Raw genomic sequence first — 18,586 nt, forward strand, 5'->3', positions numbered from 1 at the left:
GAGGGGGTGCAGGTGGTATTAGTAAATGTGTATGCGCCAAATTGGGATGATGCAGAGTTTATAAAGAGGATGCTGAGGAAGATACCAGACCTGGACTCGCACAGATTGGACATGGGTGGAGACTTCAACACAGTTATTGACCCTGGCTTAGACCGGTCAAGCTCAAAATCGGGCAGGGTGCCAGCAATGGCAAAGGAACTAAAAGGGTTCATGGAGCGGGGGGGGGGGGTTCCATGGAGATTTGGGCAGCTGAGGGTGAAGGAGTTCTCCTTCTACTCACATGTGTATAACGTGTACTCCCGGATCTATTTCTTCATTTTGAGCAGGGTCTTACTGGCAGGGGTGGTGAACACTGGGCACTCAGCGATCACAATCTCAGACCATGCTCCACACTGGGTTGACCTGCAGGTTATTAAAGACAGTAACCAGCGCCCAGACTGAAGGTTAGATGTGGGACTTTTGGCTGATGAAGGGGTGTGCGAGCGGCTGAGGAAATACATTTAGAACTACCTGCAGGTCAACAACACGGGAAATTTCAGCAGCGATGGTCTGGGAAGCACTGAAGGCGGTGGTTAGAGGGGAACTGATCTCGATACGGGCCCATAGGGAGAAGGTGGACAGGGCAGAGACGGAACGACTGGTTAAGGAGATACTACAGATCGATAGGTACGCGGAGACCCCAGGGGCAGGGCTTTTAAGGGAACGGTGGAGGCTATACAGGCGGAGTTCGGCTTGTTAATCACAGGGAGGGAGGTGGAGCAGCTGAGAAAGGCAAGGGGGGCGATTAATGAGCATGGAGAGAAGGCCAGCAGAATGCTTGCACAACAGCTTAGAAAGAGGTAGGCAGCCAGGGAGATAGGGACAGTAAATGACGGAGATGGGAATCTGGTTGGAGATTCAGCAGGGGTGAATAAGGCGTTTAGGGATTTTTACAGTAGGCTGTATTGGTCGGAATCCCCTACGGGGCCGGAGGGGATGAGGCACTACTTGGAGGGGCTGAATTTCCCAAAGGTGGACGGGGAGCTGGTAGAAGGGCTGGGGGCCCCCGGGTTGGACGAGATAGTGGAGGGTCTGAAGACCATGCAGGCGGGGAAAGCCCCGAGGCCGGACGGGTACCCAGTGGAGTTTTATTTCTTTTTTTTCATTTCATACCCTATTCATTTTTTCCGATTAAGGGGCAATTTAGCGTGGCCAATCCACCTACCTTGCACATCTTTGGGTTGTGGGGGGCGAAACCCACGCAAACACGGGGAGAATGTGCAAACTCCACACTAACAATGACCCAGAGCTGGGATCGAACCTGGGACCGTGGCGCCGTGAATCTGCAGGGCTAACCCACTGCGCCATCGTACTGCCCTACCCAGTGGCGTTTTATAAAAAGTTCTCTGGGATATTGGGGCCGGTGTTGATGAGGATATTGAATGAGGCAAGGGAAAGAGGGGTGCTGCCCATGACGATGTCACAGGCCACGATTTTGCTGATTCTGAAGCGGGACAAGAACCCGGAGCTGTGTGGGTCCTATAGGCCGATACCCCTGTCATGTGAGAGTGCCTTTAAGAATTGGATGTTTAAGAAATGTACCATTAAGTAACGAGGCTGATCATATTACTGAAGTGATGTCACAAGGGGGGAGCTGAGCTCACTTCTGCTTTTTGGGTGTTTTAGTTTCAGTTTGAAGAAAGCTTGGATGTGGCTGTGAGCTGCATTGCTGGTGATCTCTGCCATGAAGGACTATCTCTTAATCCTTTGGTGAAATCGGAATTGTAAAATGGTCTCAGAATTGAATATAAATCTAATGTGTTTCTGTTTGAAGGATTTGTTAAGTCTTTTGGATGTGTAAAGGAACAGTTTTCAGGATTGGGTAGTGTATTATTTTCGGGGTTATCTTTGAGGTCAGGGGTGTTAAGAGATCCAATGTTTATTTAAAAGGTTATTTTGTGTTCATGGAATAAACATTGTTTTGTTTTAAAAACCACGTGTCCATAATTGTAATACTACACCTGGGGAACAAGCCGTGTGCTTCAAAAGCAACAATCCATTAAAGGTAAGGGTTGGTTGAACTCCATGATACGTTTTGGGGTTCTGAAAACACCTTTCCCATAACACCGCTGTTGAATGTTGACGCCAAACTGTTGGCCAAATGTTGTCCTCCAGGATTGAGGATTGTGTTCCGGACGTTATTGGGGAGGACCAGAAGTGGCTTGTCAAGGGTAGGCAATGTGATCATGATGCCCCCAGAAGGTAAGGAGGTGGAGGTAGTGATCGAAATTGAAGCAGAAAAGGCTTTTGATCGGGTAGAATGGGATTATCTGTGGGAGGTACTGGGACGGTTCGGATTTGGGCAGGACTTTATTGACTGGGTCAGGTTGCTGTATCAGGCTCCTGTGGCAAGTGTACGGATAAATAGGACAACATCGGACTATTTTAGACTGCACTGGGGGACGAGACAGGGGTGCCCCCTCTCTCCACTGTTCGCGATACCTATAGAGCCGTTGGCAATTGCTCTGAGAGTCTCAAGGGGCTGGTTCGGAGGGGGGTTGGAGCACAGAGTCTCGCTCCATGCAGACTACCTGCTTCTGTATATATCGGACCCATTAGAGGGGATGGAAGAAATCATGAGGATTTAAGGGGAATTCGACTGGTTTTCGGGTTATAAGCTAAATATGGGGAAAAGTGAGATGTTTGCGGGGGGACTGGAGAGGCGATTGTGGGAGCTGCCGTTTAGATTAGTAGGGGGAAGCTTTAGGTACCGAGGCATTCAAGTGGCGCAGGATTGGGACCAGCTGCATAAATTAAATCTGGTCCGGCTAGTAGACCAAATGAAGGACGGTTTTCGCAGATGGGACACGCTCCCGTTGTCATTAGCTGGGCGGGTGCAGACGGTAAAGATGACGGTCCTCACAAGATTCTGTTCGTGTTTCAATGTCTCCCCATCTTTATTCCACGGTCCTTTTTTAAACAGGTCAACAAAGTGATCTCTGGCTTTGTTTTCGCGGGCAAGACCCCACGGGTAAGGAAGGTAATGTTTGAGCGGAGTCGGGGAGAGGGCGGGCTGGCGCTGCCAAATTTTAGTAACCATTACTGGGCGGCGAATATAGCCATGATCAGGAAGTGGGTGGTGGGGAAGGGGTCGGCAAGGGAGCGTATGGAGGCAGCTTCATGCAAGGGCACCAGTTTGGGGGCGTTGGTAACTGCGCCTCTGCCGTTCCCGCCGACACGGTACTCCCAGCCCCGTGGTGGCGGCGGCCCCGAGAGTCTGGGGGCAATGGAGGAGACATGTGGGAGCAGAGGGAGCATCGGTCTGGTCTCCAATCTGTAATAATCACCGGTTTGCCCCGGGAAGTATGGATGGGGGTTCCGGATATGGCGGAGAGCAGTGATTGAGAGGTTGGGGGATATAGAGGAGAGCTTTCCGAGTATGAGGGCGCTGGAGGAGCAATTTGGGTTGGCGAGGGGAAACAAATTCAGGTATCTACAGGTGCTGGACTTCCTATGTAAGCAGGTGTCAACCTTCCCACTCCTACCGCTAAAGGGGATTCAGGACAGGGTAGTTTCCAGAGGGTGGGTAGGAGAAGGGAGCATCTTGGACATTTACAAGGAACTTAGGGGTCAGGGGAGACGCAGACCGAGGAGCTGAAGCAAAAGTGGGAGGAGGAGCTGGGAGGAGAGATAGAGGATGGTCTATGGGCGGACGGGTTGAGTAGAGTCAATGCGTCCGCAACATGTGCCAGGCTCAGCCTGATGCAATTTAAGGTCATTCACCGGGCTCACATGATAGTGGCCTGGAGGACAGCACGGTGGCCTAGTGGTTAGCACAGCTGCCTCACGGCGCTGAGGTCCCAGGTTCAATCCCGGGCCTGGGTCACTGACCATGTGGAGTTTGCACATTCTCCCCGTGTCTGCGTGGGGTTCGCCCCCACAACCCAAAAATGTGCAGAGTAGGTGGATTGGCCACGCTAAATTGCCCCTTAATTGGAAAAAAATATTGGGTAATCTAAATTTTTTTTAAAATGACAGTGGCCTGGATGAGCAGATTCTTTGGGGTGGAAGGCAGGTGTGCAAAATGTGTGGGAGGACCAGCGAACCATGTCCACATATTCTGGGCATGTCCGAAGCTTAGGGGATTTTGGCAGGGGTTTGTGGATGTCATGTCCACAGTGTTAAAAACAAGGGTGGCACCGAGTCCAGAGTGCCGATTTTCAGGGTGTCAGAAGATCCGGGAATCCAGGAGGAGAAAGAGGCAGACATTCTGGCCTTTGTTTCCCTGGTAGCCCGGAGACAGATACTATTAGCTTGGAGGGACTCAAAGCCCCCGAAGTAGGAGACCTGGCTATCGGACATGGCTAGCTTTCTCTGTTTGGAGAAAATCAAGTTCGCCTTGAGGGGGTAACTGTTCGGGTTCGCCCGGAGATGGCAACTGTTCGTCGACTTCTTCACGGAAAATTAAGTCAGCAGAAGAGGTGGGAGGGGGGGTTAGTTTAGCTTAGAGTAGGGGTTAATAAATGTGGGACCAGTAAGTGAGGGAGATGGCTTTTGCACAATGCTTATAATTTCATGTATATTGTTTATTGTGTTGTTATTATACCAAAAAATACCTCAATTAAATGTTTATTTTAAAAAGAATGGCTAACAATGACTGCAAGGCATGGCAGGAGCCTGTCTCGGAGCTGTAGCTAGAGATGGATAGTGACAAATCTTCTCTGAGAGGTCGAGATCTACCTGGCAGAGATAGGGGTTATTTTTTTTTTAATGTATTTTATTACAAACATGTTTCAAAACATGTTACAGCAAATAAACACCCCGGGAACATACTTCCCAATAATCAACTATACAGTCTGTACAGATTTTTCCGCTTTTCCACCCCCCCTCCCCCGCAATGAAAAGCCCCTCAAACACGGTCACAAACTTCCCCCACCTTCCCTCAGACCCCCCGAAGAGCCCCTTAACTCATACTTTATCTTCTCTAATCGCAGGAAGTCGTACAGGTCACCCAACCAAGCCGCTACTCCTGGTGGCGATGCCGACCGCCACTCCAGCAAAATTCGCCACCGTGCAATCAGAAAGGCGAAGGCCAAGACATCGGCCATCCTCCTCTCCATGAGCTCCGGCTTCTCTGAAACCCCAAATATCACCACCAAATGGTCCGGGTCCACTCCCTCCTCCACTATCCTGGCTAAGACCACAAACACTCCCGCCCAGAATCTTCCCAATTTTCCGCAACCCCAAAACATGTGCGCATGATTCGCTGGCCCCCGCCCACACCTCTCACACTCATCTGCTACCCCCTGAAAGAACCCACTCATTCTCACCCGAGTCATATGCACCCTGTGCCCTTAAACTGTATCAGGCTCATCCTTGCACTAGGGGAGGTCCCGTTTACCCTTCGCAGTGCCTCACTCCATACTCCCCAATTAATCTCCCCTTCCAACTCCGCTTCCCATTTCTCCTTATCTTCACCACCCGCTCGCCTCCCTGCTCCCCCAGCCACTTATATATATCCCCAATTCTTCCCTCCCCTTCCACATTCGGAAGCAGCATCGCTCCAGCAGGGTGTATCCCGGCAACCTGGGGAACCCCCTCCAGACCTTTCGCGCAAAGTCCCTACCTGCAGATACCTGAACTCACTCCCCCTCAGCAGCTCTACCCTCTCCCTTAGCTCCTCCAGACTGGCGAACCCTTAGAAATCTGAGTTATGGCCATGATATTTAACTCCCACTGTACCGTTCACAAACAAAAAACCTTCTTCCCTGGTCAACGCAATACATAGATTCAAATCCATCCAATTCTTTACTGTAACAATTTTTGTCGCAATTTTTGTGTCAATTTCTTTTTTGATATAAATTATAAAGCCTACATTTATAATGGCAAAATAAAATGTGATGTATATATATACAACTGTTTATAAATATGAGAAATGGCAATAAAAAGATTTTTTTTTTAAATAATGGCAAAGTCATCAATTTTAATACACCATCAGATTGCTACAATTCTCGTAAAAGTGCTGTGAAATTTATTTCATTCACAATATTTTCTTCAAAAAATGAAATTTTGAATAGCCAAAATAAAGGTTTAACCAAAACTGTTCGAAGGTATTTCAAGATGATTTGAAGCAGTTAAGAATACTTATCAAAAGCTAAATTGAGGTTTTTCTTAAAGTGCGTTGTCGCTCACAGGTTAGACAGAAGAGAGAGAAAGAAACAGTATTTCCTTGTACACATTGCTTCAATTTTCAAAAGAAAGCTGTTAATTTCCTCACCTGCTTTTATAGAACAAGTAAAAGTCCCAGATGACCATAGGCGGCTTCCCCTTCTGCTTTTGAGGGGGAGAACTGACTGGTGGTTTTACCTGAGGATCACCATACCTCAGGCGAGGGGCAAGGTTGATAAGGCAGGGCCTTCTATATTCCATGAATGACCCCAGCTAGTACAGGAATTGAACCCGCTCTGCATCATGAACCAGCTGTCCAGCCAACTGAGCAAAACCAGCCCCCGTGCTTTTATATAAGGTCAAAATCACGGGTTAGGTCTGGTGAAAGAGGGGACAGAGTGAGAGGAAGAACGAGACAATAAACAAAGAGAGCAAGGCGAACAGGCACTTTCTTTCCTCATTCACATCTCAAAGCAAATAAGTGTCGGAGGTAATCAGAAAATAGCGTTAAGGAGGTGGTAGGAAAAAGCGCGAGGGTGAAGCGGCTGCTTACCATTTGCAATTTGGGGCAACAGGTCTGAGTGGGGGAGGTGGATGCAGTGGGGAGGTATCATATGTGATAGCACGGGGAGAAGGCGGGGGTATCGATGGCAACTCAGAAAGTGAAGCGATAGGAGTGAAAGCGTGGTGAGAGAAAATATGGACACAGCAGCAGAAAGCACAAGCAAATTTTTTTTTTGGGGTGGAGGGGAAAGAAGAGATGGAAAGGGTCCAGCTGGTGACACATTGTTCCCTCACAGAACCTAGCCCAAATACAGACGAAAGGTTGTTGATGTCTCCTTTCACCATCCCAACCAAGTCCCAGACAAATGGAAAGAACAGGCAGACTGAATGGCAAAATAAAGAATTTTGTTTTTATTACTTTATCAGAATTACAAAGCCAGAGCTCAGGGTGTGGACAGGGGCAAAGCCCCTAATCCAGCTCCTTGCCTGCTCCAACAACCAATTCAAATTGAATCCAATTCACGGCCCCCACAAGAGAGACATACCGGGCGCGATTCTCCCAAAACGGGAGAAATCGTAAAGCTGGCGTCAAACCCGGGCGGGTTTGACGCCAGCGCGCCCCTTCCCGACCGGGAACCGATTCTGGTCCCCGGTCGGGGCTAGCAGCCCGACGCCGTAGGCTCCGGCATGACGGGCTTAACGAATATCGTTAAGCCCGCTTGCCGGAGTTAGCGCCGGCTGACGCGTCATATGACGTCAGCCGCGCATGCGCGGATTGGAAGACTCCAACCCGCGCATACGCGGATGACGTCATCGCGTATTTGCGCGAAACCCGCGCATGCGCGGGCCGGGTTGCCCCTCAGCCGCCCCGCGAATGGCTACTGCGGGGCGGCGGAAGGAGAAAGAGTGCGCGGGCATCGGGCCCGCTGCCCGCGATCGGTGCCCACCGATCGCGGGCCCATGGCACCCTTGGCACGGCCGTGGTACTGCCGTGCCAATCGGTGCCATGGTTATGAAAAGCGAGTTTGTGACGCCGTTTTTACGAACGGCCAGACCAGGTGTGTTTGCCGTTCGTAAAAACGGCGTAAAGGGCTGGGACTTCGGCCCATCGAACAGCTGTGAATCGCTGCCGGCCGTAAAAAAACGGCGGCAGCGATTCGGGTCGGGAGTTGGGCGGGGGGTGGGGGAGAATAGCGGGAGGGCGGGAAAAATGTCGGGAAGGCCCTCCCGCTATTCTCCGACCCGTCGTGGGGGTCGGAGAATTTCGCCCACCAGATCCGAGCATTACATCTGATCCCCACGCTCATCTTAGCCAAAAGGCCGAGAAGGGATGCAAAATAAAGAATTAAGGGAGAAAATAAAAGAGACAGATCAGAGAGAAATGATAATACAAAGAAACTAGGAACAGAGAGACAACATTCGTCAACTTATAATATGTAGAGCCATGGTAGAACGGCGAGTAAAATTCAAAATCTGACACAACACATGATAACGTTTTACTTTATAAATGTCTATGTCCGTGGGCGGCACGGTGACGCATTGGTTGGCACTGCTGCCTTACGGCGCCGAGGACCCGGGTTCGTTCCCGGCCCCGGGTCACTGGCCGTGTGGTTTGCGCATTCTCCCCGTGACTGTGTGGGTCTTACCCCCACAACCCAAAGATATGCAGGGTCGGTGGATTGGCCACGCTAAATCGAGTGTAAACATAACTCAGACTGCTGTGGATGCAATTTGATCTCAAGCTGAAAAGAATAGTAAGAGGATTTCAGCCAGGCATCCAACTTGGACCTGGAATACAGTCGAAGGGAAATACTGGCAACATGAAACAAATGAGTCCAGGACAAACTCCTGAAGGAGCTCTGCAATCTCTCACCATTTACACTGGTTTACATTTCAAACTAGTCATATTGGCTCGCGGTGGGAGTGTTCGCCTGACCGTCGCGCTTTAAAACCAGGAACTATGCTTTCTTCTTTGGCTATGTCGGCGGCACGGTAGCACAGTGGTTAGCACTGTTGGTTCACAGCGCCAGGGTCCCAGGTTCCATTACCGGCTTGGGTCGCTGTCTGCGCGGAGTCTGCACGTTCTCCCCGTGTCTGCGTGGGTTTCCTCCGGGTGCTCCGGTTTCTTCCCACAGTCCAAAATGCGCAGGTTAGGTGGATTGGCCATGCTAAATTGCCCTTTGTGTCCAAAAAAGGTTAGGTAGGGTTACGGGATAGGGTGGAGGTGTGGGCTTAAGTCGGGTGCTCTTTCCAAGGGCTGGTGTAGACCCGATGGGCCGTAAATGGGCCTTATTCTGTACTGTAAATTCTACGGTTCGGTGTCAGTCCTATTTGGCATATTTTTCCAGAACAGGCCAGTTTCGTTTGCATTAAACACTTGCTCTGGTAGCCTCAATGCAATCCTGCAGCACCTTGGGGAGACTTTCCCTCCAGCTTACATGGTCAATCAATCCATCCTCTACTGGCTCAGAATCCACTGGAAGGCAAAGGAGAGGCACCTACTGCACCATCTTCATCATCATAATTATCAACGGTGATACTCTTTTCTACTATTTATGTATTGGTACAATTCAAGCGCCTAATTCCTAATCATTGGACCATTAATCCTACTTCATGTCTTCTTATTGTCCCTAGACAGTGCAACCTTCTGTGCAGCACTCCCAACCAACCTTTACAAATACCAACTACTGGCAAATTAAGTCCAAACATTAGACAGGCCACAAGGCGTTGTCCGGGATAAGCTGGCACATGATCAGATACATGTGTACATTTCATGGTTTTATTATTTCAACAGAAGCATTCACAAATCGGTTAAAACCGCCACTAAATAAAAAAGGACAGGGGAGTGTCAAACAAAGCTGTTAATTATTTGCCTGCTACAGTCAAGAGTAACTTCTAGCCTTACGAGAGATTCTACTTACTTTTCCAGCTCTTTGTCCCTGAATGGTGGCCTCCAATGCTGATATTCCACAAAAATAAGAAAGAACAGTAGACAGAATGTGAAGAGGATACCGGCAAACACCACTTTCTGCCGGGCTGTGGTGTTTCTGGGGGAGAGGCTGAAGTGCCACGATGCAGGAAACAAACAGGAAAAACAAACTCTGAAAGAAAATTAAAACGGTAAGATTTTAATCCTTTAAAAAAAAAACAAGACGTATAATGGTAATTATCGCATGTCACATCACAATGAAAAAGACTTGCATTTAGATGGCACCTTTCACAACCCCAAGAATTTACAACCGATTGAGTACTTCTAAGTTGCAATGTATGAAGCAAGGCAGCCAATTTGTGTGTAGTAAGTTCTCACAAACAGTAATGAATGAAATTACCTGGTATCTGTTTTAGATATTAGTTGGGGGGTAAACATTGGTCGGGACTCTGGGAGCTGGATTTTATGCTGCCCCGCTGACACGTTTGAAGTCAGGGGAGGCACGGAGGGCTTTCCTTCTGCAGATCTAACCATCCCCAAACTTTCCGAACTTTTATAGGGGCGAAGGGGAGGTGGCCGGTGGCTACCCGCTCTTGGGCCTATTGAGGCCCTTAGGTGGCCAATTATTGACCAAAAGGGCCTCATCCTGTCCCCACTGGTATTTTACCCATGGAGGAGGGGGAGGCCCATGTCAAGCCAGAAGCCTGGCAGCTTTAGCAGCACAGGCTGGTGTTGGGCAAGGACGTCAGTCTTTCATTGGGGCCAGCATTCCGGGCCTCAGGGCGCAGTCCATTAGGCTACGCCCACCAAAAAACAACGAGGACGCGCAACTCTCAGCAATCAGTCCAAGCTCCACCGCAACCATTACTGCCTCGGAGTTCACGACCCCACTGGGGATCCCCATCCACCATTTGGGAAGCCCTGGCATAGGGCAATTAATTCAGGATGGGTAATAAATATCAGCGTTGTCAATGTCACCCAAGGGTGAATAATTCCTTGTACTTGTCATGCTTTGTCAAGCACAGTCATGTGCCGAAAATCATTAGGAAAGTCCTGCATTGTACAGAGAGTTCTAACCGCTGCTAAGATAAGCTGGCATTGTGGTTGGCAGGGTGCCATCCTATTCACCCACGGCACTTCCTGCGACCATGGGAAATTCTTATTTTAAAAAGCCGCAGAGTAAGACAAAACCTAGCCTCATGACGTAAATTAATTTAAAATAATTGGATTTGTTTGGATCCTGCACAGAAATGCCGGCAGTCATTACAGGTGGGCCCATGATAGACTGCAACTGGCAGGTTCCAGTGCTGTCAGCTAGCCATTGGGTTGTACTGTACTGGAAAGCTGCTGCGCTGCTTCATCCAGCGTGCTCAGAAAATCCATAGAATCCTTACCGTGCAGGAGGAGGCTTTTCGGCCCATCGAATCTGCACCGACCCTCCGAAAGAGCACCTCACCTCGGCCCACTCCCACCCCCGTAACCCTACCTAAACGTAGACACTAAGGGGCAATTTAGCATAGCCAATCGACCTAACCTGGACATCTTGGTACTTGTGGGAATTTAACTTTCTCCCCATTTCCGTTATCCTTTGAGATGTTCCTGAACCCCACGGTTTACCACTACATCAGATAATCAAAGTTCCAGTGAGGTTGCTTATCCCGTACTGCTACCATCAATTAGAGATCATTACTCTTTCAAATATCAATAGTTTCATCATTGCCAGACATACATAAGGCCATGATATAAAATATGTCCCTTTTTTTAGACTGAGGAGAAAAGGCAGAGTAATCCTTCTGACCTTCAATTATCAAATCGAATTTGTTAAATCATGAAGAAAAATGTAGTCCAGAAATATTTAACATGCTGCAAGACTTATGAAGGAGTTGCACAACTTACCTAGCCATATGGTAAAGGCACAGCGTGTAGGAGGGAAGGACCTTGATCACACGGTTTCTATGTTAAGCTTCTTGCTGGTGAATGTCACCTCGACATCTTGTGTTAATAGGTGCACGCTGCTGATAGCATGGGTCAGACCTGCCTTCTTTTGCAATGCGCAGCTCAAAGGTTAACTGAAAAGCACATTGAGAGAGAGGGAGGGAGATAAACAAAGACCGAGGGAAAGTTAGAGCACACAGCAGATGATAAGCAACCATAAATATATCAATAAAGATGTAACACTGAACAATCTCTCCATTTATTTTTTTCCTGCCGCAATTGTACTTGACCGATGCAGGCTTTTGGAGTCATCCATCACTAAGCTGTTGGCATCTGCAAGGTTCCACTTGCCATTTTCTGTAACAGAAGGACGGCTGAGCTGTGGCACTTCTACCACTATTGCAATACCTCATCACTTAAGTCAACCCTTTTAGTCAATTAGACATTTCGGATTGGTTTTTTTTTCAATCTGTGCGCGAATTTTGTACTCCGTACCAATACATGGATCACTAAAAGGCGTACGAAAGGAAGATATGCTAAATCCATATCAAACTTTGGTTAGATCAGACTTAAGAGTGTGTGCAGTTCCAGTCGCCATATTATAAAAAGGATATAGGAGGTACTGGAGAAGGTGCCTGAAGATTTACAAGGGTGGGCAGCACGGTAGCACAGTGGTTAGCAAAATGGCTTCACAGCTCCAGGGTCCCAGGTTCGATTCCCGGCTTGGGTCACTATCTGTGCGGAGTCTGCACGTTCTCCCTGTGTCTGCGTGGGTTTCCTCCGGGTGCTCCGGTTTCCTCCCACAGTCCAAAGATGTGCAGGGGTAGGTAGATTGGCTATGCTAAATTGGCCTTCGTGTCCAAAAAAGGGACAGTGGGGTTACGAGGATAGGTGGAGGTGTGGGGATAGGGTGGAGATGTGGACTGAGGTTGGGTGCTCTTTCCAAGGGCCGGTGCAGACTCAATGGGCCAAATGGCCTCCTTCTGCACTGTAAATTCTATGATATCAGAAATGCCCAGGCGTAAATATGAGGCAAGGATTGACAGGCTAGGCCGCTTCTCTCTTGAAAAAATTCTGAGTGGTCTAATCGAGGTCTAAAATTATGAAAGGTTTTAATAGAGTGGATACGGAGGGAATAATATGGGGAAGAGTGTAACTAGAGGAAAACAATAAAAGATAATCACTGAGACATTCAATCAGGAATTCAGAAGACATAGCTTTGCCCAAAGAGAGGTGAGAATGTGAAACCCACTACCACTGAGAGTGATTGAAGATAACAGCATAGATGCATTTAAGAGAAAATTAGACAAACATGCGAGGGATAGATTGTTCGGATGGGAGACATAGCAAAGATAGGAGGCAGATCGAGCGAAGCATAAAGACCGAGATGGAGTGGGTGGGCCAAATGGCCTGTTTTTGAGGCATACATCCTACGGACACCTGAGCGAGCATATTTTTAAAGAGTAAATAGTGGACTGAATTCTCAATGTACCCCAGCCACGAGTTCGCTGATGGCGCGATCCTATATTCCCGCCACTTGTCAATGGTATTTCCCATTGAAGCCGCCCCACGCCGCCAGGAAACCCACACGGCCGGCAGGAAAAGCGAATCGCAACAGCCGCAGAATTCCGGCAAACGTCTCCTACGTAATTCTACATGAAATCCAAGTCCTTCCATTTTGGAATGCCGATTCAAAGCCTCGAGCACTGTGCGAGGTGACAAGTCAAACTGCCTCAAATGTAGTTCATCAGTTTGCCTCTGTCTGACATGTCCCACTACAGAATGGCTTTTGGCTGCCTGACAGGCAAGGAAGGGCTTTTCGGCCTGTCTGAAGTGCTGGCACCCCGGTCTCCCACTGAGTTCCCATCACCCTGTCTCCACCCTGTTGCATCGGAAAACTGGAGGCCAACTTAAAAACCCAGACCATTCTCCTTTGCCTGCTGCAAGTAAGGCTCTTAAGCCGAATAGGCTGCCCACCATGAGTGAGACCTGGGGTCCGAAATCTGCCTCCACCAAAATGGTCTATGTTGGGAAACCCGAATGCCAGGCAGCACCAGTATTTTCGAACCTCGTCTGCCTCCCTACGAGGTCCTGAAAATCCTGCCCTGGTCTCTTAAGGTGATTCAACCACTGCACCACACAAGTACATTACATTGCAGGCCCTTGCAAAATGCATTTTGATAATGATCACCACAGGTTTATTGAACTGTAGTCAGCAGTTCTAATCGGAAAAGAAAAGCTGGTGTACAGTGCATTATCAATAGACTGGACTGCAAAAGTTAATGACTGTACCATTCTTAATCTATTTTGCACTGCCCTAATCAAATCTCAACCATGAACCATGACATCAACATTCGAACATGACTGCTATACATTCTGAAATGGGAAACTGGGATTAAAATGACACAGACACCAACAGTATTGATTCAAACCAGGCTCGACAACCTCTCAGCACAAGATCAGTCTTTTCATTTCAATTTATCTTGGAAACATCAGTGAGTTGTTTGGACATGAGTGAAGAATGATTTCAATATTGCTGAAAAGACAGTCATGTGACTGAAGCTTTTCATCCCACATTCATCATCAGGAAGAATGGAGTACAAATTATTGGGATCGTTTGCAATTTGGCATTCTTGCATTTGAACCTGATGAGTGCAATACAAAAAGCTTTGTCAACATGTCTCTCATTTTAGCAATATTCAAATGAAAAAGAAATATGCTGAGCTGCTCCCCCATATCCTTTCCCCTGAAACCTGGACTGCATTTTTCCATGCCCTGCAATTCATTGCTCATCTGTGTTCACCCCTTCCCTCTCTTGTGCTTTCCACCTCATTCCATTGTTTCCTAACTGCCCTCAAGTACTAACCCTTCCCTCTACCGAACCCATCCTATCATCCCTTGTCCTTCAGCTCTCTACGCTCTCCCCCCATCACCCCATGACCCATGATTACCTCACGTTCATCCATCCCCCAGCCCGTCATCACTCCCGAGTGCCTCCCAGCATGACCATCTCCTCCCTCAGTCATCATCTACCCCTTCGCCATTGACCATTCCTCACTGACCAAATCCACTGATCACCCACACTCTCCTTTGCCCCAGTAATCACCACCCCAGTGACCATCTCCCCCGCTGATTTTCTCCCATGACCCTCACCCCCTCCCCCATTAAACCCATCACTGACCCTCTTTCCCCATTGACATATCCCTCCCATCAACTCTTATCACTACCAATGACTCCCTCCCCCCAGCCCTCCCTGCTTCCCCAATGACTCCCTCCCCCAGCCCTCCCTGCTTCCCCAATGACCCCTCCTTCCCCAATGACTCCCTCCCCAGCCCACTCTCCTTCTCCAATGACCCCCTCCACAAGTGACCCCCTCTCCTTCCCCAATGACCCCCCTCCTTCCCCAATGACCCCCTCCTTCTCCAATGACCCCCTCCTTCTCCAATGACCCCCTCTCCTTCCCCTATGACCCCCCTCCTTCCCTATGACCCCCTCCTTCTCCAAAGACCCCCTCCTTCTCCAAAGACCCCCTCCACAGGTGACCCCCTCCACAGGTGACCCCCTCTCCTTCCCCTATGACCCCCCTCCTTCCCCAATGACCCCCTCCCCCTCTCCTCCAATAACCGCTCCCCTTCTCCAATGATTGCTCCCCTTCTCCAATGACCGCTCCCCTTCTCCAATGACCCCCTCCTTCCCCAATGACCGACTCCCTCCTTCCCCAATAACCCCCTCTCCAAGTGACCCCCTCCCCAAGTGACCCCCTCCCCAAGTGACCCCCTCTCTTTTCCCAATGACCCCCCTCCTTCTCCAATGACCCCCTCCTTCCCCAATGACCCCTCCTTCCCCAATGACCCCCCTCCCCCTCTCCTCCAATAACCGCTCCCCTTCTCCAATGATTGCTCCCCTTCTCCAATGACCCCTCCTTCCCCAATAACCGACTCCCTCCTTCCCCAATAACCCCCTCCCCAAGTGACCCCCTCCCCAAGTGACCCCCTCTCTTTTCCCAATGACCCCCCTCCTTCTCCAATGACCCCTCCTTCCCCAATGACCCCCCTCCTTCCCCAATGACCCCCCTCCTTCCCCAATGACCCCCCTCCTTCCCCAATGACCCCCCTCCTTCCCCAATGACCGACTCCCTCCTTCCCCATGACACCCTCCCCAAGTGACCCCCCTCTCCTTTCCCAATGACCCCCCTCCTTCCCCAATGATCCCCCCTCCTTCCCCAATGATCCCCCCTCCTTCCCCAATGACCCCCTCCTTCCCCAATGACCCCCTTCTTCCCCAATGAGGACCCCCTTCCCCAATGACGACCCCCCTTCCCCAATGACGACCCCCCCATCCCCAATGATGACCCCCCTTCCCCAATGGTGACCCCCTCCCCTTCCCCAGTGACCCCCCTCCCTCCTTCCCCAATAACCCCCCTCCCTCCTTCCCCAATAACCCCCCTCCCTCCTTCCCCAATAACCCCCTCCCTCCTTCCCCAATAACCCCCCTCCCTCCTTCCCCAATAACCCCCCTCCCTCCTTCCCCAATAACCCCCCTCCCTCCTTCCCCAATACCCCCCTCCCTCCTTCCCCAATAACCCCCCTCCCTCCTTCCCCAATAACCCCCCTCCCTCCTTCCCCAATAACCCCCCTCCCTCCTTCCCCAATAACCCCCTCCTTCCCCAATGACTCTCTCCCCCTCCTTCCCCAGTGACCCCCCTCCTTCCCCAATGACCCCCCTCCTTCCCCAATGACCCCCCTCCTTCCCCAATGACCCCCCTCTCCTTCCCCAATGACCCCCCTCCTTCCCCAATGACCCCCCTCCTTCCCCAATGACCCCCCTCCTTCCCCAATGACCCCCCTCGTTCCCCAATGGCCCCCACTCCTTCCCAATGACCCCCACTCCTTCCCCAATGACCCCTCCCCCTCCTTCCCAATGACCCCTCCCCCTCCTTCCCAATGACCCCTCCCCCTCCTTCCCAATGACCCCTCCCCCTCCTTCCCAATGACCCCTCCCCCTCCTTCCCAATGACCCCTCCCCCTCCTTCCCCAATGACCCCTCCCCCTCCTTCCCCAATGACCCCTCCCCCTCCTTCCCCAATGACCCCTCCCCCTCCTTCCCCAATGACCCCTCCTTCCCCAATGACCCCTCCCCCTTCCCCAATGACCCCTCCCCCTCCTTCCCCAATGACTCCTCCCCCTCCTTCCCAATGACCCCTCCCCCTCCTTCCCCAATGACCCCTCCCCCTCCTTCCCCAATGACCCCTCCCCCTCCTTCCCCAATGACCCCCTCCCCCTCCTTCCCCAATGACCCCCTCCCCCTCCTTCCCCAATGACCCCCTCCCCCTCCTTCCCCAATGACCCCCTCCCCCTCCTTCCCCAATGACCCCCTCCCCCTCCTTCCCCAACGACCCGATCCTCCCCCAGTGACCTGTTTCCCTCTGACCCTCACTGACCTGGCAGGGTCACTCTCCATCCGCCAATCAGCATCGTTTGGGTGGGGGGGCTCCCGGGCCCGTTGCCAGGACACCGGCTCCCGCGCGCGCTCCGTCCGGCAAGGCCAACGCCGCCGGAAAGCGGCCGTGCCACGTAACCAGGGCGACGGCGGCGCCGCCTCCGTGTCGCAAAATAGCCCCACCCCCTCCTCCCCGCGCGGCTGGGAAGAGCTGCTTTCCGGCAGCGGGGTTGCTCAGGGCCAGGTGCCGCCTGGCCGGGCCTCACTCACCCCGCAGGGCCCAGAGGAGCCCTGCAGCCTCTCTGGGCAGCCCCTGGGCGGCTCGGAGATTTCCCTGGCGCAGAGTCTTGTCTATTTCGCCTCTCATGCTTCTCAACTCCACAGAATGTCAACCCAGTTAATTTGCTCGGTTTGTCATCGACTCCCTCCGGAGCCCAAGGAGGCCATTCAGCCCGTCGAGTCTGCCTCGCCCATCTGAAAGAGATCCCCACCCAGGCCCACTCCCCCGCCTCTCCTCCTAACCCCACCAAACCTGTAGACACTGAGGGCAATTTAGCGCGGCCAATCCACCTAACCTGCACATCTTTGGACTGTGGGAGGAAACCGGAGCACCCGGAGGAAACCCACGCCGACACGGGGAGAACGTGCAGACTCCGCACAGACAGTGACCCAGCGGGGAATCGAACCTGGGACCCTGGAGCTGTGAGGCAACAGTGCCGCCCATTGTCATCACAGGACAACCTCACAACCCAGACATGACCCATCAATTGTTGGAGTGGTCAAAATCATGGCTGCGGAAGAGGCCAGAGTTAGAGGAGTGTAATTATCTCAATTGTACGATTTGAGAAGGTTACGGGAATGGCAAGGGGCAAGGCTATGGCAAGATTCATGCTCAAATGATGAAAATTGCCACTGCCATGGAGTGAGCAGTTTGCTGGCTCCCGTTCTAGGTGGTATTTATTTCCCCGTCTGAAGGCAAATTCTTTTGATGGCAAGAGGTGCAGGTGTACCTGTGGAAGGTGTCACTGCTTTGGTGGATGGATCCACAAATTAGGAGTGAAACGAGAAGAAAACAGCTGCTGGAACAGGAGAATCTTTGTGGTGCATCGCAGGAGAAGAAGGTGGGAGGGCATGGGACCTGTTCTGCCCACCCAGTGGTCAATGGATCAGCTGGTGGAGTTTTTGAATGCAAAGCGGCCAGAAGAGGAAGGAGGCCCTGGAAGTGCGGCCAAAGTGGTGGAGCAGATCAAAGCAGAGATCACGAGAGTGGATCAGAGGCTGGAGTTCCAATACCAGGCGATCCAAAAAGTGGAGGAGGCGGTGGGGGAGCACAAGGAGCAGTTGGCCTCGCTGGTTGGTGGCTGAGGTGGGGGTAATGCGGGAGACCCAGAAGAGGCTGAAGGAGAAGGTTGGAGGATCTGGAGAATCACTCCAGAAGACAATATCTGAGGATAGTGGGGTTGCCCGAGGACATCAAAGGTACAGAGGCCAGTGCGTATGTGGCCAAAATGTTGGAGCATTTGATGGGGAGGGAGCCTTTGACCAGCCCCTGGAGGTCGACCGAGCGCACGGGGCGCTGATGAGGCCGCAAGCCGCCAAAGGCGATGGTGCGGTTGCGCCGCTTTCTGGATA

General features: G+C 51.1%; 1 protein-coding gene across 1 annotated transcript in view; it reads right to left on the bottom strand.

Moving 5' to 3' along the window:
• LOC119979345 (ectonucleoside triphosphate diphosphohydrolase 4-like) overlaps positions 1-17,089 on the bottom strand; it is an 84,300-nt gene extending 67,211 nt beyond the window's left edge. Inside the window, exons 1-3 of the mRNA XM_038821444.1 lie at positions 16,956-17,089; positions 11,477-11,649; positions 9,573-9,752 (exon numbers count right to left, since the gene is read on the bottom strand). Coding sequence (XP_038677372.1) covers positions 9,573-9,752; positions 11,477-11,484 — 188 coding nt within the window. The 5' untranslated portion in view covers positions 11,485-11,649; positions 16,956-17,089. The remainder of the gene's footprint in view (positions 1-9,572; positions 9,753-11,476; positions 11,650-16,955) is intronic.
• Positions 17,090-18,586: the final 1,497 nt, after the last annotated feature.

Source organism: Scyliorhinus canicula, chromosome 16 (assembly GCF_902713615.1).
Source record: "Scyliorhinus canicula chromosome 16, sScyCan1.1, whole genome shotgun sequence".
NCBI classification, from domain to species: Eukaryota; Metazoa; Chordata; class Chondrichthyes; order Carcharhiniformes; family Scyliorhinidae; genus Scyliorhinus; species Scyliorhinus canicula.